General features: G+C 41.5%; 2 protein-coding genes across 8 annotated transcripts in view; both read left to right on the plus strand.

Moving 5' to 3' along the window:
• The first annotated feature begins 14,477 nt into the window (after positions 1–14,477).
• Positions 14,478–15,776, plus strand: LOC114902869 (ribulose-phosphate 3-epimerase-like). 3 transcript variants are annotated; one of them, XM_029235547.1, is made up of 2 exons: positions 14,486–14,857; positions 14,963–15,183. In XM_029235547.1, the coding sequence occupies exons 1-2, from the start codon at positions 14,486–14,488 to the stop codon at positions 15,170–15,172; spliced, it is 582 nt and encodes a 193-aa protein (XP_029091380.1). In that variant the 3' UTR covers positions 15,173–15,183. The 3 variants fall into 3 exon arrangements, with proteins under 3 accessions (XP_029091378.1, XP_029091380.1, XP_029091379.1); XM_029235546.1 differs by having other exon boundaries at positions 14,486–14,962; positions 15,050–15,181; XM_029235545.1 differs by having other exon boundaries at positions 14,478–15,776.
• A 4,971-nt stretch (positions 15,777–20,747) lies between these two features.
• Positions 20,748–24,240, plus strand: part of TMEM184C (transmembrane protein 184C) — a 31,646-nt gene continuing 28,153 nt past the window's right edge. The window contains exons 1-2 of one of the 5 annotated variants that reach the window (XM_029235432.1): positions 21,356–21,448; positions 23,348–23,945. Coding sequence is in view for 2 of the 5 variants with exons in the window: in XM_029235428.1 (XP_029091261.1) it covers positions 21,326–21,448 (123 nt within the window). In the remaining 3 variants the exon portion in view is untranslated. Of the gene's footprint in view, positions 21,715–22,371; positions 23,946–24,240 lie in introns of those variants that run through there. The other 4 variants (XM_029235433.1, XM_029235428.1, XM_029235430.1 and 1 more) reach the window with 4 other exon arrangements.

Here is a 24,240-nt window from a genome sequence, read left to right on the forward strand (position 1 = left end):
CTAATTACAACACTGAGAGGTAAGCAAACAGGGTCTGGAGACATTCATTAATTCCATATTCCCACAATAAACCCCACTCCAGACACATGGTAGATACTCAATAAATGAAGACACTGCTCTGTTCTTATCCCTTAAACAAGCCCCTGAATTGGAGTTGTCAGATAAAATATAGAAAGCTCAATTAAATTTGAATTTCAGATAAGCAAAAAGTAGTTTTTTAGTATAACTGCATCCCTCGCAATATTGTAACACACTGTATTTGTTTGCTAGGACTATAATAACAAAGTAACCCAGACTAGGGTGTATAAAAACAACAGAAATGTATGTTTTCACCATTCTGACGGCTAGAAGTTGGTAGAGTTGGTTTCTTCTGAGGCCTCTCTCCTTGGCTTGTAGATAGATGTCCATCTTTTCACTGTGTCCTCACGTGGTCTTCCCACTGTGTGCGACAGTGTCCTAATCTCTTCCTATAAGGGCACCAAACATATTGGATTAGGGCCCACGCTAGTGACCTCATTTTATCTTAATTGCCTTTGTAAATATCCTATTTCCAAATACCGTCACATTCTGAGAGACTGAGGACTTGAACATATGAATTAGGGAGGGGGCAGAATTCAGCCCATAACACACACTAAAACATTATTTGTCTTTTATCGAAAATTCAAATTTAACTGGCCATCCTGTAGTTTTATTCACTAAATCTGGCAACCCCACCCTGGATTTCCCTGCCTGAGAACTCTCTCCACTGCAGCAACTCAGCCACGGGCAGGAATCTGCCGGAAGTGTGGGGAAGTTAGGGCCCCTGTTAGCAGCCAGCAGTCAATGATGGATGTACTCTGGTGGACAAAGGTATCAGCTTCCTCTCTCTCTGGCAGACAACCCTAAACATGTTCTACAAAGCATCCCAGAGGTTCCCAGTGGGTTGGAGCCCAGCTGCCCTCAGTGGTAACCTGTCTGTGAATGTGTCCCGCCTTGGCTTCCTCTCCTTCAGTATCTCCCCTTCTCACTCCCTTTCTGCTATTCTGGGGTCGCCTCCCAGATAAACCTTCACATGTACATCCTTGTCTCAGGATCTGCATCTGAGGGAACTCAACCTAAAACAAAATGCTTATTGAATTAAATCCTCGTTTTCAGATACGAGGTTCAGGGGACATACCAGATGCTGAAGGGTGTGGAGGTGCATCGGGATGGGACTTCTTTCCCTTGCTCAGCAATGCCTCCAGCTAACAATCGTGACACTCGATTCATGTACCAGGCACGGGGAGAGCCCCTTTATAGGTATCCTGGCTAATCCTTTCAACCACTCTGCATGGTAGCTATCTCTCACATTGCAAAGGGGGGGAAATGGATGCTCAGAGAGGTTTTCTGAAGTCACACAACTATGGCAAATGCCTTTGCCTTGAGGTGAGTTGAGAAACAATATTTATCATGAAAAGATAACTAACAACTCAAGAGAGTAGGCTGAAGTGTATACTAGGTAGCTCAGAAAAGAAGTCCCATGATTCTTCTCTGAAACAATCTGAAGAAATAATAGTGAACTGGAAAAATTAGGGAAGTCTTCACGGGAGAGGTTGCACTTGGGGTGAGTCTTAGTGGATGTGGTGGATTCAGGAGTGGGAAGGAGGGCAGGGGACAGTTTTGGGTGAGAAGGGGGGGTGAGCACAGTGCAGAAGCAGGGCTGGGCATGTGTACTGACTACACACAGACAGGTGGCCTGAGGACAGGATATAGGAGACAAAGCCATATCACAGAGGACTAGGAATGCCAAATAAGAAATACGGAGTGCATCTAAATACTTACCTGCAGCAAATGAAGGTTGTTAAAAGAAGAAAATTGACATGAACAAAATAAGATTTAGGGCTTCCCTGGTGGCGCAGTGGTTGAGAGTCCGCCTGCCGATGCAGGGGACATGGGTTCATGCCCCGGTCCGGGAAGATCCCACATGCCGTTGAGCGGCTGAGCCCGTGAGCCATGGCCGCTGAGCCTGCGCATCCGGAGCCTGTGCTCCGCAACGAGAGAGGCCACAACAGTGAGAGGCCCGTGTACCGCAAAAAAACAAAAACAAACAAACAAAAAAGATTTAATCAGATTCATCTGACAGTGGCTCAAAGCAGAGATTGGTGAGTAGACACCTGACAGTCCCTGCCCATGACAATAAAGACCCAACCAAGAGTAGCAAACAGGAAGGTGTAGACGATGGTACAAAGAAGGGGTTTTCAAACCCGAGTCACTGAAGAGTCAGAAAGAAGGAAGAATGAAGAAATCTCATTCACTGCCCCAGAGTAATGAGGGAAATGGCACCATGAACAATATACTGAAAAGCTGGATATAGGAAGATGAAGAGAATAACTCTCCCAGGGTGTTAGACTGTTCCTCTAAAAATTATACTCAAGATACTCTGAACAATCCGGAACCGTGGATCTGTTCCCACTTGCCAGAAGGAAGTAACTCAAACCTGTGGATGAGTCAGTATCTCTTCTCCACCCTCCTGATTCCACCCTATGACCTTGCCTGTACCTAAGCCCAAAGGGATGCTATAGAGGACATTGGTTGTTTCTGCCTGCCCGACACCAGCCACCCCCTTCACCTGGTAACAGCACTCTTTCCTGTAGTGATCTCATTCCATGCAGGACAGGTGGGGCTGGCCCTGTACCACTCCACCCCCACCAACCCTCCCACCCCTCGCCCAGCTACAAAAATGGGCATATAAACCCACCTGCCGATTAGGCCACCCCAGCCCCCTTGCAGTGATTCCAGAAGAGGCATGTGGCTGAAGCCAAGACAATCCTTATCCATGAAATCCTCCTTGAGAAATAACAGGAAACCCTTCTTTCTGCTAGAATGAGTCCATAGGAGGAGTTAGGTGTTTATAATCAATTAAGGGTTAAAAATCAAAGGATGGGACTTCCCTGGTGGCGCAGTGGTTAAGAATCCGCCTGCCAATGCAGGGGACACAGGTTCAAGTCCTGGTCCAGGAAGATCCCTCATGCCGCGGAGCAACTAAGCCCATGCACCACAGATACTGAGCCTGCGCTCTAGAGCCTGCGAGCCACAACTACTGAGCCTGTGCTCTAGAGCCCGCAAGCCACAACTACTGAAGCCCACATGCCTAGAGGCCGTGCTCCGCAACAAGAGAAGCCACCGCAAGGAGAAGCCCACACACCGCAACGAAGAGTAGCCCCCACTCACCGCAACTAGAGAAAGCTGCACACAGCAACAAAGACCCAACACAGCCAAAAATTTAAAATATAAATAAATAAATAAATTTATTTAAAAAAAAAATCAGGGTGGCATGAGGGCTAGGAAAGAGCTGGGCTAAGAGGAGAGAACCAGAGTCCTAGCAAAATCATTTGAACCCCTGGATCCAGCCATATCTGAAGTTCCCTGAACTTCTGAACTTTCCAACTACGTCATCAACAAATTCTCTTCATGTTGTTTTCTTTAAAAAAATACAATTAGATTTCCAATCACTTGCTACCCCCCAAAAAAGTTTTTGTGCGGATAATTTTATTAGCTTTTTTATTAAAATCTGTCCTGCCTGTGCCAACAGCCCCCACAATCTTAAAAATCATTTTACTAAAGTTCCTCCTTCTTTGGCCACCCGTTCCTCCCCTCTCTGTGCCTCCCACATCCAGCGTATCTGATGTACTTTAAAAACATTTAAAAGTTGGCTCTAGCAGCACATCCTCCCTTATGTGGTCACTAACAAAGGAGGATCTCCAAAAAGAGGAGAGCAGCAAATGACCAGGTCCAGAGGACAACTGCAGTCCTAGCCAACACCTTGATTTCAGCCCAGGGAAATCCAAGCAGAGAATCCACCATCTGACCTACTGAAATCATGAAACCGAGCAGAACTCTGTGGGGCTTCTGGGCATGGAAGCCTTTCTGTGTCCCCCATTTCTTGTTTGTAGGGAATAGGCTTCAGCCTCCATGACCTTTTCCCAGAGTTCCAAAGAGCAGGTTCAAACAGTTGCCAATCAGGGAAGGGAGAGGATGTGGAGACAAGGGAGGAGCAGTCAAGGAACAATAGTGCAGGGAACTCCCTGGCGGTCCATTGGTTAGGGCTCCACACTTCCACTGCAGGAGACATGGGTTTGATCCCTGGTGGAGGAACTAAAATCCCACAGGAGGGTCGGTGTGGCCAAAAAAAAAAAAAAAAAAAAAAAGGAACAATAGTGCAGCCTTGGAGCAGGGTCCTGGTTCCACCTCAAGGGATACATAATATTTTTCAGCTCATCTGCAGGACTAAAAGCCCCAACAAATGGAAGATGTTAACTACTAGATGAAGCATTTTTCTTTCCAGAGAGAAGGTCACAGTTTGATAACCTCGAGAATCACAGAAACTCATCAGGAGACCATGTGAGGCCAGATCAAAGGAATGCAGGCCCTGCACATACCCTGATCCTTATCAGCAACCCTACCCTTGAACCAGTGCTATAAAACTCCTCACCAAATCCCCCTGGTGCTGGGACACACATTTTTGAGCGCATTAGCCCACTGTGTCCCCTGCCTTTGCCTGGCAAAGCAATAAAGCTTTCCTTTTCTGATTCACCCAAAACTCTGTCGCCGAGATTCGATTCAGCACCCGTGCAAAGAGGCCGAGTTTCAGCATCAATTATGAGATAATCAATTCAGATTGTTGTAAGCCACTAAGTTTCTGGTAATTTGTTACCTGGCAATAGAAAACTGATACAGATTAGATGCAACAATTTGCCCTTCACCTTAGGAGGGATGTCTTGGCATGCCCTAAACGACTAGGACCTTAGAAAACACACAAAATGCCGATGCAGTCTATACATCTGGAGAAAAGCCCGCCCTGACTCCTGGTACAGAGCTCTTCTCCCTATGCAACACTAGCCCTGCACGCTTGATCATCCACTGCAGTAAATATGATCAAAGCTCCTTCTAATTTCTTACTTGTGGCAAGAGAAAAATCTGTGTTCACTCTCAAGTACATTTAGTTTAACAGAATCAAAACAAAAACCCACACTTGATAGAATCATGTAAATTGCTATTGACACTGTTTCAGACTTAAGAAACTTCAACCAGAAAGAAAGGTCAAAGCAAAATGGAACAATAGCTTGGAAGATCATTGTTTCTTTTCCTTTCAGAATTTCATTATCAACAAAAACTAATATATATTGAGCATCCTATTATAAGGCACTGTACCAGGCATAACAGAAAAAAGTGAGTGCATAAAACATAGTCCTACCCTTTTTTTTTTTTTTTTTTTGGCTTCACCTCGCAGCACGTGGGATCCTAGCTCCCCAAACAGGGATCAAACCCACGCCCCCTGCAGTGGACGTGCAGAGTCTTAACCACTGGACCACCAGGGAAGTCTCAGTCTTACCCTTTTAAAATATGGTTGAGTGTATAGAATACAATCATAGCATACATAACCAACTCTTCTTGATAGCCTATTCTAACCACTACATGAATGATACAGAATAGAGAATAATCACTGAGGACTGGAACAATGAGAAAACGTTTTTTACATAGATATAGATATCTATATACATACACATCTGAATCACTTTGCTGTACACCTGAAACTAACACAACATTGTAAATCAACTATATTTCAATAAAAAATTTTTAAAAGAGAAAAAAGAGTAAATGGGCAATGGTGTACAGGCTGGATAAGAGGTATCAGAGAATCATAAAAGATACTATTCCACTTGTCAACAAAAAAATTAATCAGTTGATCAAAGAAAGAAATGGAAAATTTTTCGAACCAATTTGAGGATTATAACCTGGGAATAGCCTCTCAGAAAACTCTGAGAACTGTTCCGTCCATCAGAGGTCAAACCACAGTCATATAAGTTTTTGAGACAGAAGGCTGTACATTAAATGACATATTTTTGACAGTTTATACAATCTAGCAACTAGTGGGTCACAGGTCATCCTGGCCCCTTACAAGATTAAGAAGGAAGTTTTAAGCTGAGGGTACATGCATATTCATGGGGGGGTGTATGCATATTATGAAGGAGCTTGATCAGAGGAGAATTCAGTATAGAACTGGGGCAAAGGTTGACAGAGTCCAGGCTTGGGTCGACTGGAGTCATAAGGGTCAGAAAGGTCAGCAGCATCATTCCTTAGGTTCCAGTTAATCTGATGGTTGAGTGCTCCAGGGGGTTTGAATTCTGCAAAACAGCCCAAGAATGAGCTTCAGGCTAATCTTTACTTTTGAAACAGAACTGGGAGTCTTTACAACTGATACATTGTCTCCTGATTGGGTTATCTCCCTGGCCTGGTAATAGCTGTTTGTTTTTTACCTTCTTTTGTTCCTTAAAATCTTTAACTCCAGAGACCTATTCTTCTGCAAGGGCAAGAATTGTGGCCAGGCTTAGATCACAAACTTATGTTAAGAAAGTTCTGTCTGGTTCTCTTCCCTTGGGGACCCCCCTGCCCTATCTGCTTACAGGTTCCTATTGAGCAAAAGTTAAAAAAAAAAAAAAAAAGGAAAAAGAAAAGTGATGAAAAAAGCTGCTAAGAGATAAATCGTAAGATTCCTAACTCTTTCTTGAAGAAAGTGTTGCCAGTTAAGACTAAAGAAATCTTTTTTATTAAATCAGCAGTAAACTGGATTATGTGGCCTCCACAATAAATATTATTATATATTACCTATATGTAATACATAACATATAAATAAACAATACGAATGTTAGAAATATGAGTTCATATCAATAGGCTTCCATAATAAGAAAGTGTCTAGCTTTATAAACCGTCTTTGGGGATAAACAAAAACAACATCCTGCTAGATCTAAGAATTTGTAACTGTACACACACACACACATCTCCCAAGATTAAAATAATCTAATTAAGAAACTATAGTCCCCCCTTAAAGCTGAAATTCTTTAAGACTGTGAGTAAAGATGACAGTGATACAGCTGATGTAATATATGATGATAGCTCTTTATTAGAGACTTTAAGGATTAACTATAATTGGAAAGAAAACTAGAGCACCAAGCCTCATTTTGGTATTACATATTTTTGCATAAAGTTTTAACTAGTCTTCAGTTGCAAATTTTGCTCTCACTCTGCTTGGCTTCACCTCTTTTCAGAAAATATATGTCGTGCAGTCTTGGGCTCCCTGAGGATAGCTAGTATGGTCAGTTCGGTGTTGCTGTAGACTTCAGATGTGGATATTGTCACCCATTTGCTCTTTCCAAAGACAGGGCACTTATTTCAGGACACCTGTCCTATTGTATCAGCTTTAAAAAAAATGCTGGTGACAGTGTAGCTGAAAATTCAAATGGTAAAAGGATTGGAAAGGGTCAGCATCTTTCCTTCTGCTGATTTTTAAAAACTGATTCTTGAGAAGAATGTTTCTGTGCAGCATGACCAGGCTATGGCACCACTGATCCTATCATTTGCAAGCCCCTTCGTTATCAGTATAGATGGCCACACAGTTCATTCAACCCATAGTGATGAGAATCAAACATGAAGATGGCTGAAATAATTGGGTCAAATCTGCAGCAGGCCAATTCACTGGTCACATAAAAATGAGGGCATATTCAAAAATCATAATGGATCATTCCCTGCAGGTAAAAAAGGAGTGATGCTAGTGAAGTATCAGCTAATTTCAGAGGGACACTAGCAAGTAAAATGATGTAAATGATGCATTTATATGGGTGTGAAGTAAAAATAAACAATACTATTTTTCATAGAAATGTAGGCAGATTTATGTCCCAAACATCAAATTTCCAGCTCATTTCCTCTCATAATAAAAATGTTAGTAATGGAAGCATTGGGGAGTCAGAATATTTTAAGCTATTATTTTGAATACTTTCTGCTTTTTCACTCCGAATCCATCCTCTGCCCTTCTTCTGTGCCCCCGGGAAGCTGATGTGCTTGGACTACAGCAAAAGGCTCCTTTGTCCTCTGGCTTCCAGTTGGGTTTGGCCAATAGGGGACATGAATGCAAGATCAGGGAAGGGAAGAGAGCAAGGTCCAGCACTAATAGCTTCTGCTTCCCTTGGTGGGGTCATCCCTCCACAGACAGCCATAGCTCTTTTTTATGTTTTTTAATTTTTAGCAAGATTCCAATATTTTTACTTGAATAAACACACCTAGGGTTGTTGCAAGTCTTTAGTTAATATCCAGAATTCTGAAAAGGTAATTTTGATAAGCTTTGCCAGCGTTTTCATTGCTTTTATGGAGGAGCAGGTTTGGGGTGGCCATTACTCTACCATTCAGAAGTTAACCTCCTTCTAAGACAGCATTTTTGAAATTCATTTAAGTTGTTTTAGTACTTTGTTCATTTTTTATTTCTACCTAGTATTCCATTATATGGATATATCACAATTTGTTTATGTATCTGCCAACATATGTTTGAGTTTCTTTGTGAATATGTGTCTTCTTTGTTCTTGGATAAAATCCTAATACTTGCTGGGTCATAGTTTTACAAGGAACTAATAAAACACTGTAAGTAATTTTAGAAGGAACAACTAGTTTTTCAAAGAGTTGAATTCTTCTACACTCCATCAAATGATGTATTATGAGAGTTACAGTTGATTCACATCGTCATGGTCATATCTTTGTCAATCTTTTTTTTTTAATTGAAGTACAGTTGATTTACAAAGTTAGTTTCAGGGGTTCAGCAAAGTGATTCAGTTAGACCATATATATCTCATAGCTCTTTTCAGATGACCCATTCCTTCCACACAGCCTCTCCATCTTCGTGTTCCTCTTTGCTGTTACTGCACCACCCCAAGTGGTTTCCATGCTCCTTTACCAAACCTTTGTAAACAGTCCCTCTACTGAACACTCCTTTTTTTTTTTTTTTCCCCTTGGCCGCGCTGCAGCATTCAGTATCTTAGTTCCCCCACCAACGATAGAATCCACGACCCCTGCAGTGGAGGCAAGGAGTCTTAACCACTGGACCACCAGGGAAGTCCCCTACTGAACACTCTTCAAATCGCCCAACCTGACCAACCATGAGTAACCTTGACTGAATCATATGATGGTAATCATTATTTAGAATTATTTGACAGTGTTAATTCAAAACAGTTGTGTGATAATAACAAAAGGTGTGGCTGTTTCTCTTTACCTTGTGCATAGTTTCCTTGATACACCTGAGACAAGATTCGTGGAATGTACCTTCAGTATTATCTCAGACCTTCCTCAAGGGTATGTGGCCTTGCTTTTATTAAAATGTCTCTGGGTCTAAGAGCAGTCTTAGGGAGGGAAAGCAAGTAACTCTGTCAGGTTGACTCAAGTCAGGCTTCCATTCACCAAATGTGTAATTTTTGGTGATACAAATCACCTGGTTATCCAGTTTAATCTTTATTGGGAGCCAATCCCCATGGCACTTCTGTATACTTTCTATCTTTTGTTCTGGAATATCTTTTCAAGGATATTCATATAGCAAGCAGCCTTGAGAGGTAGAGATAGCCTCTCCTTCTAGGGCAAAGAGCACATTTGTTTCCCGACTAGGATGATAAAGATAATGTCTCTCTCCAGGGCAAAGGTTCACAGGTTTACTCTCAGGTCATTATAAAAGACAGGGTTTTCTAAGCTCAGAGTTGCTCGGCTGTGGTGCAAACTCCTTCCTACACAGCATACACCTGGGTCTCTCCACCTCGCCCCACAGGACTTGGGAGGCAAGAGGAACCAATGCAAACACGAAGCTTTTACTGCCTGCTGTGCTGTTAGTAGAAAAGTCTTTTGCTTCTGACCCAAATGTCTCATGTCTTGTCAGCATCCATGAAACTGTGGCAGGCTAACCTGTTAGCTTGCAAATACGGTACAAATCTCAGACCCTTCACAGATATCAACAGTCCAAGAACTCCCAGCTCAGTGGCCCACCATCCTGAAGCCATGTGTTTCTATGTCAGCCACTAACATTCTGGTCATTTGTTACGGTAGCAACAGAAAATACATCAGGCGGGAATTCCCTGGCGGTCCAGTGGTTAGGACTTCGCGCTCACTGCCAATGGCCCGGGTTCAATCTCTGGTTGGGGAACTTAGATCCCACAAGTCACAAGGCACAGCCAAAAAAAGAAAAAGAAAAAAGAAAATACATTAGGCAAGGTATTTTTCTACTTAAGTCTTCCTTCCTGGGATCACTGATCACAAACCCAGGGTTACTGAGAATAAGGAGAGTTAAAAAACTTAGTTCTGGGGCACTTGCCTGATTCTTATATCCTGACTTAGAGACCCTCCTAGGGAGAGTGTCAAGGAGGAAGGGGAAAAACAAAGACACTGCTCACCTGTTTTCCTCTCCTTTCCCAAATGAGAAAATTGGGAAAGCACAAATCATACGATTCACACCCAAGGAGTTAAAAAAAAAAAAAGTCTAGTTCTACATCTACAAAGTAAAGCCTGGTGGGCTCCAATCAGAGCGTTGCATGCACAGAATATCACTCTACGGGGCGAGAGAGGAATCAATTCTCACTCCACCCCCAGATCTGACCCACATAAAACCAAGTAGGACATGTGCTCATGAGTTTACACAGGGCAACTGACAGCCTAAAATACATGAGAAAAGTAAGAGGTAAAACTCAAGCTCCATAGAGAGCTCTGCTCACATGTGAAAGAGAAAACTTCCTCCACACTGGGGCGAAATCCTCCCATGAATTCTCCTTACTTCATGTAAGTCAAGCCTTCTTTCTGTGGGGATCACCACAGTCTAGCATCTAAAGTACACTAAATGACACAGTGATTTTTGTTTAAATCCTAAAAGAATTTGTCTCAGTATAAAAATAGTTTCCTTTCTCAGTGCACAGATCATCCTAACAGATAATGCACAGAATCTTCTTCCTAACCAGAAATACCTTCTCTCCCAAGTCTCCTGAATTATCTAGTTTTGAATCTGTTACAATTATTAAGGTTTTTCATGTTCCTTTTAGCCTGTAAATTGATATGCCAGAAGTATCTTAAATCAGTCTGAAAATAAAATATCAATTAAAAAAAAACTTCCTCATCAGAGTTACTGGAAAGTTCATCCACTGAGTAATAATTTATAGAAAAGGTAATTTATTATTTACTATGCGAGTCGCTTGCACCTTTCACAGGATCCTCTTCACTCGAGTGACAAAGGATAACATACACTACCAAGAACTACAGGTGGCTTAAGATACTTTATCACCTTTCTTGTGAGGTAATTGGGGATCCTGATAGTCATTAATCCAGTAATGCCAATAACACACTTTTGAAGAGGAGGGCAAATGTTCTATTTATTTAACTATTTCAGTAGTTTAAATAAAGAGACTTTATTAAGAAAATCCAATATAAAAGTTAATGTACTGGGACTTCCCTGGTGGGGCAGTGGTTGGGAATACACCTGCCAATGCAGGGGACACGGGTTCGGTCCCTGGTCCAGGAGGATCCCACATTCCGTGGAGCGGCTAAGCCCATGCGCCACAACTACTGAGCCTGCGCTCTAGAGCCTGCGAGCCATAACTACTGAAGCCTGCGTGCTCTAGGGCCTGCGAGCCGCAACTACTGAAGCCTGTGCACCTAGAGCCCATGCTCCGCAACAAGAGAAGCCACCGCAATGAGAAGCCCACGCACCGCAGCGAGGAGTGGCCCCCACTTGCTGCAACTGGAGAGGGCCTGCGCACAGCAACAAAGACGCAATGCAGCCAAAAGATAAATTAAATTAAATTAAATTTTTAAAAAAAGTTAATGCACTGAGGAAATAGACCCGAATCAAGAATGTGAAAATTAAATGTTAAGCAAAGAAAGCCATCAGAAGTTGTTAGGCAAAATAAGTAAATAAAAAATAAATTGTTAGGCAAGCCCTGGAATTGTGGGGAGTAGGATCTGAAAACAAGAAGCAAAGCCAAGGACAAAGGCTAGTCCAAGTCAGAAACGCAGGCATGAGACCCTAGGACTGCAATTTCCAAATTGTGTGCTGAGGGGCCACAGAGCACTGGAGTGGATTCAGAGGCCGCATGGATTGGATAGTTTAAATTTTTCAGAGAAACACAGAAACATCTGTCAGACATTATATGAATGTCTACAATTAGGTTGTTTGGACTTAATTACTTACTAAATGGAACTATTAGAAATTTCTTTGGCCTAAGGACGCCATGAAAACCTTACTGAGATTCTAAGGGTGCCGTGAAACAAAGTTGGGGAATCTCTGCCTTAGGGACAAGCTAAGGTTCAAAGGACATTGAGAGACTGCTCAGAGAAGAATCAGAAAAGCACATTAAAAGTGGAAATGACAGCATCTCCAGTTTCTACATAGTTAATATACATGGTGGGGCCTTTTCATTCATGTGAACCTGGCTCTAAAGAAAAGAACTCTTGTGCCCTGTTATTCTGAATTTACTACAGGATCCCTGTATTAAAAAATCAGTGAATCTTGCTTTTAAATCAGTAAATCTTAATAACAAAAACAAAACCGAGATTTTCAATGTTGATTTTGGGATGGAACTAGAGTTCCCCAAATACTTAGTGTGGGAAAGTCTGCTGAAATTTAAATACATTCCTAGTGAAGAAATGAGGGAACTTGGGAATTCCCTGGTGGTCCAGTGGTTAGGACTCCATGCTTTCACTGCTGAGGGCACAGGTTCCATCCCTAGTCAGGGAACTAAGATCCCACAAGGCACTTGGTGTGGCCAAAAATTTTTAAAAAAAAGAAAGAAAGAAAGAAAAGGAAATGAGGGAACTGTATACTGAGATTCACTTAGCAACTTTATAATAGCCCATCATAAAATTTTAAACATTTACTCTAAATTAGGGGTTGGCAGACTTTTTCTATAAAAGGCCTGATAGTAAATATTTTAAAATACTCTTTTAATTTTTTTTTACAACTCTAAAAATGTAAAAGCCAAAAAGAAGTGAGTACATTTACATTGTCACCAACCAATCTCCAGATCTCTCCACGTCTTACAAAGCTGAAACTCTATCCCTGCTGAATTAACAATTCCCCATTTCCCCTGTACACCAGTGTATATAGCAGCATTGGACACCATTAGGGGACAGGAAGGAGAGTGCTCTGGTCAAGGTCAACAGGAATAGAGGAGGATCACATCCATACCTCCTCCTCCAGGTACATACAACTATGTTCATAGAAGCATTATTCACAATAAGCAAAAGGTGGAAACCAATGTTCACAGCAGCATTATTTGAAATAGGCAAAAGATGGAAACAACCCAACTGTCCATCGACAGATGAATGGATAAACAAAATGTGGTTTACACATTCAATGGAATACAATTCAGCCTTAAACAAGAAGGAAATCCTGATACATGCTACAACACGGATGAACCCTGAAAATATTATGCTAAGTGAAATAAGCCAGACAAATAAAGGACAAATATTCTATGCCTCCACTTATATAGAGTACCTAGAATAGGCAAATTCATAGAGACAGAAAGCAGAATAGTGGTTACCAGGGACTTGGGGGGAAAGGGTAATAGAGAGTTAGTGTTTAATGAGTACAGAGTTTTCAGTTGGATGATGAAAAAGTTCCAGAGATGGAAAGTGGTGATAGTTGCACAACGATGTTAATGTACTTAATGCCATTGAATTTTAGCCACTTAAAATAGTCAAAATGGTATATTTTCTGTTATGTGTATTTTACCACAATAAAAAAAGAAATGTAAAAAACCGTTCTTAGCTCATGGGCCATACAGAAACAGACTGTGGACCACACCTGTGTTGCAGGCCATAGCTTGCTCTGAATCATCAGACCCAATAAACAAAATGACATAAAATAATTTTTTAAATTACAATTTATTTCTATTTTAACATGAACATGTTAGAGTTTCACATTTAATATACTTATTACATTTACCAAAACTTATACATGCAACTACAGTATTTATCTACCAAAACATACTTGAGTCTCTTTAAGACAAGGTAGATTGTACATAAAGACATCTAGACACATAGAGATATGGTGATACACCCAGGAATCTACAGCTTTATCTGTTATAGATGTAGAGAAGTATAGGAGAGGGAGAGATCAATAAACCATGGCATCTTCAACAAAGCTTAAAATGTAGCCTGAAGATGTGGTAGGTAAAGCTGAAATTTAATGGGTGAAAATACTCAAAGTTCAAATTTGAAAGTTTGATATTATAGCTTGTATCACTTTTATCTTCTTCCCCACTCATCTGGTGCATAGTAAACAATTTTCCTTCCATTTGGGCGTAGGAGAAAAGATTACACTTTACAAAGTTAAGCATAGTGTTTAAGATCTGCTAGGAGCTCTCCCCTGCATTTTTGCAACATTTAAATCTAAAACTCACTGAACTCTTTGACTGGTTGACACAACCTCAGACTCTGAAGGCAACATATTCCTAAAGGAGAAAAGCTTGAGGCAATTTATCTAGACTTAAAGTCAGCTCTAAGCAAAAAAAAAAAATCACTCTGAGCAGGAAGCTTCTTTCAGATTAGGTAGAGAGTATATACACACATAGGCACAAGACACTGTTTCAGTTATCCATTCACTGGAACAAATGCATAACAAACAACCCTAAACTCAGTGAGGTAAAAAAAAACATTTTCAGAGAGAACTAGCACCATGGCGTCCGGCTGCAGGATTGGCCTTTCCATCCTCAACAGCGAACTGGCCAGTTTAGGGGCAGAGTGCCTTCGGATGCTGGACTCTGGGGCCGATTATCTGCGCCTGGATTTAATGGACGGGCATTTTGTTCCCAACGTCACCTTTGGTCACCCTGTGGTAGAAAGCCTCCGAAAGCAGCTAGGCCAGGACCCTTTCTTTGACATGCACATGATGGTGTCCAGGCCGGAACAGTGGGTAAAACCAATGGCTGTAGCAGGAGCCAATCAATATACTTTTCATCTCGAGGCTACTGAGAACCCGGGGGCTTTGATCAAAGACATTCGGGAGAATGGAATGAAGGTTGGCCTTGCTATCAAACCAGGAACTACAGTTGAGTATTTGGCACCATGGGCTAATCAGATAGATATGGCCTTGGTTATGACAGTGGAATCTGGATTTGAAGGGCAGAAATTCATGGAAGGTATGATGCCAAAGGTTCACTGGTTGAAGACCCAGTTCCCGTCTTTGGACATTGAGGTTGATGGTGGAGTAGGTCCTGACACCATCCATAAATGCGCAGAGGCAGGAGCTAACATGATTGTATCTGGCAGTGCCATTATGAGGAGTGAAGACCCCAGATCTGTGATCAACCTGTTAAGAAATGTTTGCTCAGAAGCTGCTCAGAAACGTTCTCTCGATCGATGAAACCACAAGGAGTCCAGTGTTTCTGCTTATGAGATCTCCTTTTTATTGGAAAACAAGAATATTGACTACCAAATCGTACCACAGTTGAGGCAGTGCTGCTTTTCCTAGCAATTGTTCATTCCAGTGACTAAAATCCACTTTGCAGAATGTTCCAAGAGGTTAGAAATTGTTGTGTATTACGTTTTCAGTGATGGAATTTAAAGATTAGTGTGGTAAAATACCATTTTTACTGGGAGACTTGATTTTTATAAAGAGTAAAAATATGGCTGTATCAAGGTTATGAACAGAAATTTGTCTTGATGCCTAAGGAAGGCATATTAGCTACTATGAAAAAAATTTTTTTTCTGTATTTCTAAAAAGAGTTTTCTTTGCTTCTTGGCTTTTCTGAAAGCAGAGGAAGTCCTGTTTTTCCTGTTTCGTGTCATTTTTGATTTGTGTATTTGCGTGATAACTAAGTTTGGATCTGGCGGGGATGGATGGCTCTTCTAGCTTCGAAAACATCTATTTTTTACTTTGCACCTTATATTTGATACATAAAAAACCCAGTGTATTATGAAGTCCAGGGATTTTCAGGTGGTCTGTTGTAAAACGCAAGCACAAGTTTTATCAGGGTGTTTTCTTTGTTAACTTTGCTATAGCGGCAGGTTATTCAGTGGTTCTTCCCCCACCCCGTACGCACCCTCCACCAACCCCATTTCCCCTTTTTCTTAATCACACCCGCTGTTCTGAAGGACATAAAATGTTTTCCTAGCTGTATGCTAAAAGGAAAGGAAGGCCTCTATTTGGAAGTAATATTAAGTTGAATCCTCTCTTCCCCTTTCTATTTGTTTGACCTTAGCAAACCAATCCAACCAGCCTCTTTGAGCTGATTATTAACTGATTTATATATTGAATGTAATGGTAACAACAGTGGGGGGTTGTGTTGAGGATTAAGAGATACTATTAATTATATACGTAAAGCTTCCACTACTATTCCTAGAATTGTAGGGTAGTGGAATTTGAGGATGCTCAATACAAAGTAGCTATCATTATATAAATGTATGCTTTGTAGATTATAAAGTATGTTGGTGATATCTCATTAAACCCACAAATCAGTCCTATGAATGGTAAGACAGGTATGTTTGTCCCCATTTAAAAAATGAAGATACTAAATAAAGCTCAACAGGCTGGTACCATGGAAAGGAAGGATCCAGTAAAGAAAAAAAAAAAAAATTTTCATTATGCTCATGGATATTTTTTACTTTATTTTTTTAGAGCACTTTTACGCTCACAACAAAATCGACAGAAATGTACAAAGAATTCCCATATCCCCCTCACCCCCGAGAGCCCCACACACACAGCCTCCCCCATTATCAGCATTATTCACCTTAATGGTACATTTTTCATCAAGGATGAATCTACACTGACACAGCATAATCACCCAAAGATCATAGCTAATCACCCAAAGTCCACAGTTTACATTAGGGTTCACTCTTGGTTGTTGTACATTCTTGGGTTTGGACAAAACTATAATGACGTACATTCATCATTATAATATCATATAGAATATTTTCACTGCCCTAAAAATCCTCTGTGCTCTGCCTATTCACCTTACCCCTCCCCCCATCTGGCAACCACTGATCTTTTTATTGTCTCCATAGTTTTGCCTTTTCCAGAACGTCATATAGTTGGAATCATACAGTATGTAGTCTCTCCAGATTGGCTTCTTTCACTTAGTAATATGAATTTAAGATTCCTCCACGTCCTTTCATTGCTTGATAGCTCAATTTTTTTTAGCGCTGAATAATACTCCATTGTTTGAATGTACCACTGTTTATTAAACTATTATCTAATCTTGGTTGCTTCCAAGTTTGGGAAATTATGAACAAAGGTGCTATAAACATCCCTGTGCAAAGATTTTTTTTGTGGGCATAAGGTTTAAACTATCTTTGGGTAAACAATAAGAAGTGCGATTGTTGGATCCTATGGTAAGAGTGTTTCATTTTGTAAGAAACCATCAAACTGTCTTCCAAAGCAGCTATGCCATTTCCCATTCCCACCAGCAGCGTCTGAGAGTTCAATCGCCGGTGAAATCCTCAGCAGCACCTGGTGTTGTCAGTCTTCGATTCTGGCCCTTCTAACAGGTGTGTAGCAGTATGTCATGGTTATTTTAATTTGCATTTCCCTGATGACATATCATGTGGAGGATCTTTTCATATGCTTATTTGACATCTGGATATCTTCTTAGGGGAGTTCTGTTAAGGTCTTTGGCCCCTTTTTAAATCATGTTTTTGCTTCCTTGTTGTTGAGTTTTAAGAGTTCTTTGTATATTTTGGATACCAGTCCTTTAACAGATGTGTCTTTTCCAAATTTTTTTCCCAGTTTGGGTCTTTCTTATAGTTCTCTTGAGCTCATGGATTCTTCAGGTCAGGAATCAGGAGAAGGCGGAGCTGGAATGGCTTCCTCTGGTCCATAAGTCTAGCACCTTGTCTTGGAAGACACAAAATGCTGATGGGTGACTCAAATGGCTGGAAGCTAGAGTCGGCTTCTCCACTCACATGACAGGCACCTGGGCTGGGCTAACTGGAGGGCTGGGCTCAGCTGTGACTGTCACTCAGCATACCTTCAAGGGCCCTCCTGATGTGTCTTGGGCTTTTCACAGCACACCAGCCTCAGACAGTTAGACTTCTTACACAATGGCTGAGAGTTCCAAAAGCAATTGTTCCAACAGATAAGGTGGAGTTGCATGGGCTTTTATGACCTAGCCGCTAAGGTCATATGGTGAGGATGATCACTTTCACTGTACTCTATTGGTCAAATCAGTCACACCCTTCCCAGATTTAAGGGGAAGGGGTACAGAGTATATATTTTTATGGGAAGAGTAAAGAAGTTGCAGCCACATTTTAAAACCATCACAGACATATTTCCGTAGAGAGATAGGGTAATAAATGCCAAGGGGTTAACAGTGCCCACCTCCCACAATCCCTCAAAGCGAATTTTGTTAACTATTATTTTAAGTCAGACTAATCCAAACATATCCTCCATGGGTGGCAAAATTTCACCTACCTATTTTCATGTGATACAGTAATAAACAGAAACTTCATTTTATCTATGTAAATTGCATCAAGAATGACTAACAGCTTGCTTTTGACCCCAGTACCATCTGCTAGTTATAACCATTTCTTATTTTTCAAACACGATAAAGCTCAGATCCACCCTCAGACTTAGGCTAAGTCATATCCTAAGAGAGAATATAGAGAACACCTAGAGCAAGTAAAGCAAGTAGATCAGGATCATGCCAACATTATGGCTACTGAAATCAACGGCCAATCCTTGCCTCAGTGATTACTAGACTTTAGGATTTCACGGACCAAGAACAATTTCAGGAATAAAACAAATGGGAGCAAATAAAGTTACCAACTTCTTATTTTCCAAAATAAGAACATCTAGAAAACAACTACTCTGTAACTATCGTCACATTAAAAAAAAATAGGATGGACAATTTCAAAATAAAGCATAATCCTTTAGAATGAGTAAGTTTGACCAAATAAAAACTCACTATGTATTTTTTTTTCTCATTTCTCTGCTCACCTGTAGAACCTTCATCATGAATGAACCCCAGTTCACACACTGGTGTGGGAAACCACCTGTGCATCTGACATTCTGGTCCCTTCCCTCCCTTGCTTTATTCTAATAGTTCTAGAACTTTAGCTTGCTCCTAGAAACTCAATTTAAAAGACAGACAGGGACTTCCCTGGCAGCCCAGTGGTTAAGAATCGGCCTGCCAATGCAGGGGACATGGGTTCGAGCCCTGGTCTGGGAAGAACCCACGTGCCGCGGAGCAACTAAGCCAGTGTGCCACAACTACCGAGCCCACGCACCACAACTACTGAAGCCCGCACGCCTAGAGCCGGCGCTCCTCAACAAGAGAAGCCACCGGTGAGAAGCCCGAGCACCACAATGAAGAGAAGCCCCCGCTCACCGCAACTAGAGAAAGCTCACGTGCAGCAACGAAGACCGAACGCAGCCAAAAATAAATAATTTTAAAAATAAATAAAGATAGACAAATAAGTAAATTATTATAACATGTGAGTGCCATAAGGTTACCGGTCGGGGGGAGGGGGACAGGGGATCAAGGAAGTTTTCACAAATTACGTGAAAAAGATTTGCCCATGAGAAAGAACGGGAAAGATTATTATAGATGGCAATGACTGTGGCTGAAAGCACAGAGACAATCTATGTATGCAGTATATCCAAGGAAGACTATATTGTGTACCAAAAAAGTAAGTAGTGGATATACTTGGTTGTAGAGTAAGGGTTACTTTTCTCTTCTTTATTCTTCTATTTTTTGAAATTCAACAATGGAGTATGTGTTAATTTAATGATCAGGAAATTTTTTAAAATAACGACCTCAATTTTGTAGGTTAGTTTAGAAAGAACAAACAAAAGGCCTATTTCCCTTTAAAAAATCAGTTTGTATTAAAAGAGGCCAAATTTTAAAAAGGAGATGTTATCAAGCTCCAAACTTTGGCTAGGACCCCGGGGAAGACAACATTCCCTCAGTGCTTCTGTGAGAATCTTAGTCTGGGTGTATTCAATACTGCAAGCCTTCTTGTCCATATATGGTCATTAGTCAGAAATTCTCAGGTGGCAGGTACTGACAGGTCCAATGCTGGAGTCAGACACCAAGGTTAGAATCCCAGCTCTTCCACTAACTAGCTCAATGAGCTTTGCAAACTACCTAACCACTTGAATCCGTTTTCTCACCTGTAACATGGAAAACTGCCTACCTTTGGGGATTTTTGTGTACATCAACTAATATACTGTAAGAAAAGCGCGTAGAAAATGACAAATATAGGACATATTTGTGTATCTAATTGAGAGGTACATATTTGTTTGCTCTATTGGTTTAGGAAGGCTTTAAGATCCCATTTGCCATTTGTTTGCTCCGGTTCAGCTAAAAGCTTTAAGCACATAAAATTTCTTTGTCAGTTGTAATGTCAACTCTCTGAAACTTAAATGTATGCGAGTTTTTAAAAAGTTCCAAATGCAGTACTGCTTCTAAAATTAAGCTATCCCTAGAATGATCCTTCCGCACAATCCCGAAATAACTAAGTGGCTCTATCCCTAGATTCTGGCAATTGACACAAAACTAGGTGGATGTTTCCCTTTTTTTTTTTTTTTTCTGTCTTCTTAGTCCAGCTGACTCCCCTATCCACTCCCAGGGAGAATCGGAGATGTTCGTGCAGATAAAGGTTCAGCTCTAAGGTAATGGCCTCTTACCCAGGCTTTCTTAAAGCTGGAATATAGTCAGCAGAACAATGTAGCAGGAGCTCCTCATGTGTTCTCAAACGACCTATACAGCTTGCAGAATCCTCCTTGGCCACTGGGCCACCCGGCAGCAACGGCACAACTTCCACACACCTCTGCTTCATCCAACCTTGTACCCTTGGTATCCGTCCCAACAGCCCCGCCCCGGAAAATGACCAATCAGAGAGTGGGAAGTGAGCCGGATGGGGAGGGCCTATCTTGGCGCTGTCCACGAATCACCAACCTCAGACAGCGGGGGCGGAAGCGGAAGCCCTGGTTTGGCCTTGGTTCCGCCTTGGGGGACTGGCCCGTGGGAACCAGTGAAGAAATCCTGGGGCTGGTGGGTTTAAGTTTTCATCCCTTATCTATCAGTGGAATCGGCCGAGCAGACGCCTGCGAGCGCGGGAGGGAGGGAACTTCACCGCCCAAGAAAAGAGTGAGCGGGCAGGCAGCCGCGGGGCAGAACCGAACTGATTGCAGGGTCTCTACAGGCCGGTCCGGCTCGGCGCCGCTCCCCTCGAGGCCATGCTGCACGCGGAGCTCCGGGCGATTCTTAGGTGAGAGCAGCGGCTCTGCCGGGGATTCCACCGCGGAAGAACTGGGTAGATGCAAGGTGGGGAAGAAAGAATGCTGACCGCACTGCTCCCCAGTAGTACCCTGAGCCGCCGCGTTTGTGGCAGCAGCAGCAGTAGCAGCAACAGAAAGCACAGCGTGGGCCGAGGAGGCGGTTCCAGCTGGTGAAGTCGCTCCACGGCTGTTTTTCCGTAGTATGCGAGTCGACAGAACAGCCAAAGAACAGAGACCCCATTACCATCTCCTTCGAGCTATTTTCCCTTGCTACTCGGAGCTGATTTATGCGGAAACATGCCTTGCACTTGTACCTGGAGGAACTGGAGACAGTGGATTCGACCTTTAGCGGTGGTCATTTATCTGGTGTCCATAGTGGTTGCGGTTCCCCTATGCGTGTGGGAATTACAGAAACTGGAGGTAAGAGGGTCCCGCACCGTCCGCCTCTACCCTTTCTTCTACCGTCCTGCCCAGCTAAGGTAGCCTATTTTTATCCCGGATGCTCCAGACTTGATATCCTGAAAACCATGTCCTGTAATGAACCCGTGACATAACCTGTCTAGTTTCTGGTTGTTAACCGTTTTTCAAACCATGCTACTCGTGAAGGTAGGACCGAGAAAATGAAATATATTAAGATAGCTGCTTCGGAGAGCACTGTTTTGCAAACATTCATCAATATCCTGAAAGTAAGGTAACTTTACTTCTGAAATCTGATCTGTTTAAATATTAAGACTTAACTAGATCTAAAGACCAGGTGTTGAATTTTATTAGCATTTAACTAGCTTCCTGAATTAAAGGATTCGAGTTGGTTTAACTTCGTTTTTACTTTAGAAATTAACTCTTAACAAAGGTTTTGAAAAAAGTCCCTTGTATATTTTTTGATGTCATATTCTTATTATGACATCAGTAAAGTACTATAAGCTGAAAGACCCCAAGGTAAATATTTAACTAAGTACTTTATAAAAATTGTAATGAACTTTTAAGTTTGAAGTTCATAAAATCCAGGGAAGTATTTTTACTTAGAAACAACTATTTCACAAGAGTTATGACAAGACCATGGCTATTTTAGGCCTTTTGTGTGGGAACAATCTTTATGTAATTAAATGAAATGCATTTAATATATGTTTGTTTTCTGTATGTTCACTCAATTTTTTTGGTTGACTTTTCTAAACTAGCATCGTCCATATAGTTATTCTTAATATTACTATAATATTACACTACATTAAGTATTTATAGTTTGTTAGATATTTAGGTTACTTCCATAATTTGTCTACCAGAATTCATATATAGACATCTTAATACAAATAGGGATTTCTTACTTTGGAGTATTTCTTACTTTGAAATATAGGAACTATTTTAAAGATTAATACTATGTATAATAACCTAATTTAAGACTTCTCTTAGTTGTTGGTGTCAATGACAAAAAATTAAGAAAGAGATGGAAAATTTTATTCAAGCCAAACTGAGGATTATAGCCCGGGAGACAGCCTCTCAGAGAGCTCTGAGGACTGTTCTGAAGAGATAAAGGGGGAAGCCAGTATATACGTGATTTTGGCAAAGGGGGTATGTGCAATCAAGCGCACATCTCGGTAGAAGGTCACAGGTCATGAGGAACAGACATCTAAGTTAATGGTTTTAGTGCTTTTCTAAGTATGGGAAGATGCAAGAATCCAGGTTCATAAAAATTTTCTCCTGAAAATATCTATCTGAAGACAAGTTTTCCCAGAGCACAGAGTGCCTCATCCTGATCTTGCCCCAACACACACCCCAAATTCCTTTCAGGGCGTATTATTCCTTTCAGGGTGTATAGCCTCAGTGGCTAGTGATTTGATTCTTGTAGAACTGGATGGTGGGCAGCAGTCTTTGTTTTACAATCCCTTCCTTTTCAGTCTTAATTTCAGCCAAAGTTTGGGAGGCATTTCGACCAGTTTGTCCCATGTGGCTAGGAATGCTAATTCCCAGGTCAGGTGAGGATTTTGTTGATAGGCCACTCAATGTGCTATTACTGGACGAGGCTCTGTTAACAGTAACCAAAAGCCTCTGGGCCGCCTATCTTACTGTTACTGTCCAGGAAACAGTTCCCTCTTCTTGTTGTTCCCTCTTCCCATATAGAAGAAGTTACACGATTACGGTTATGGATCTTATAGAACTATATATTTGGTCAGTTGTTTCAAGTGGCCTAATCATCATTAATTTTATGTGAGTCTCAGTCACACATTTGGTAATGCGGGAAACAATAATCTTGTAAAACAGGCAGAATACAAGTAATTTAGCTAGTAACATTAATAACGTCATAAGTATGGCCCGGTATCTCCCCAGGTCGTCTGACCAGTCTGTTCTGCACCAATCTCTATCTTTAAGGGGAATGATATATTGGCATTGCACATAAAGCTCACCAGAGATGTCTGCACTGACAAGGCTAGTGGTGGGTCACCGTGACACCTTTCAGAATTGAAAAAGGAATGTTATCTTCTAAGGAATTATGTGGCTGGTACCAGAAGGAGAAAAAGTGATCACTATGGTTGAGCAGGTATTTCTGCCATTGAGGAGGTCTGGTTAATGCATAATGCAGATGCGTGATACATCTAGAGGGGAGGGAGGAGGCCAAAGGGCGGAGAAAAAGTTCTATGTAAATATTTCTTGTCTTGCCTTAAAATGTAAATTTTTATTTCATCACTGATGTCAACTGTACTTTTTCAGTACGGGCTTTTAAGGACAATTTTAATCTGCAATCTCGACTGCTAACATCCTGAGCCAGATTCTCATCGTGTATTCCCTGGACTATTCTGAACATACCAGCCAGAGTGTCCAGTTAAAACAGAAGTCACTATGTGTGTCCTCTGAAAGTTTTCCAGTCACTCCTAGTCCTGGATTAAAAGCCAGTATTCCTGACTATGGCATTGGAGCCCAACATGATGTGAGACCACCCCCACCTCACCGCCCTCTGACTCTCTCTCCTCAGTTCCTGGGTCTCCTCCACACTTGCTTTGCTCAAATGCAGGGCGGGCTCCCTCCTTAGGGCCTTTGCATGTCATAATATGCCTTTCTCCAGGCGGTATTCTCATTCCTTTGTGTCCTTCAGGTTTTTACTTCAGTGTCACCCAGCTACCCCGTTTAAAAATCGCAAGCTTCACTTCCTCAACTCTTCATATCCTCTTCCCTTCTTTATATTTTTTAGGACTCACCACCATCTAACAGGATACATTTTTTAT

This window comes from Monodon monoceros, unplaced genomic scaffold (assembly GCF_005190385.1).
Source record: "Monodon monoceros isolate NGI ecotype Baffin Bay Population unplaced genomic scaffold, NGI_Narwhal_1 Super_Scaffold_20, whole genome shotgun sequence".
Lineage (NCBI taxonomy): Eukaryota > Metazoa > Chordata > Mammalia > Artiodactyla > Monodontidae > Monodon > Monodon monoceros.

Bases quoted from the DNA above. Each gene is read 5' to 3' on its own strand.
- LOC114902869 (XM_029235545.1), top strand. From the start codon at position 14,486: ATGGCGTCCGGCTGCAGGATTGGCCTTTCCATCCTCAACAGCGAACTG.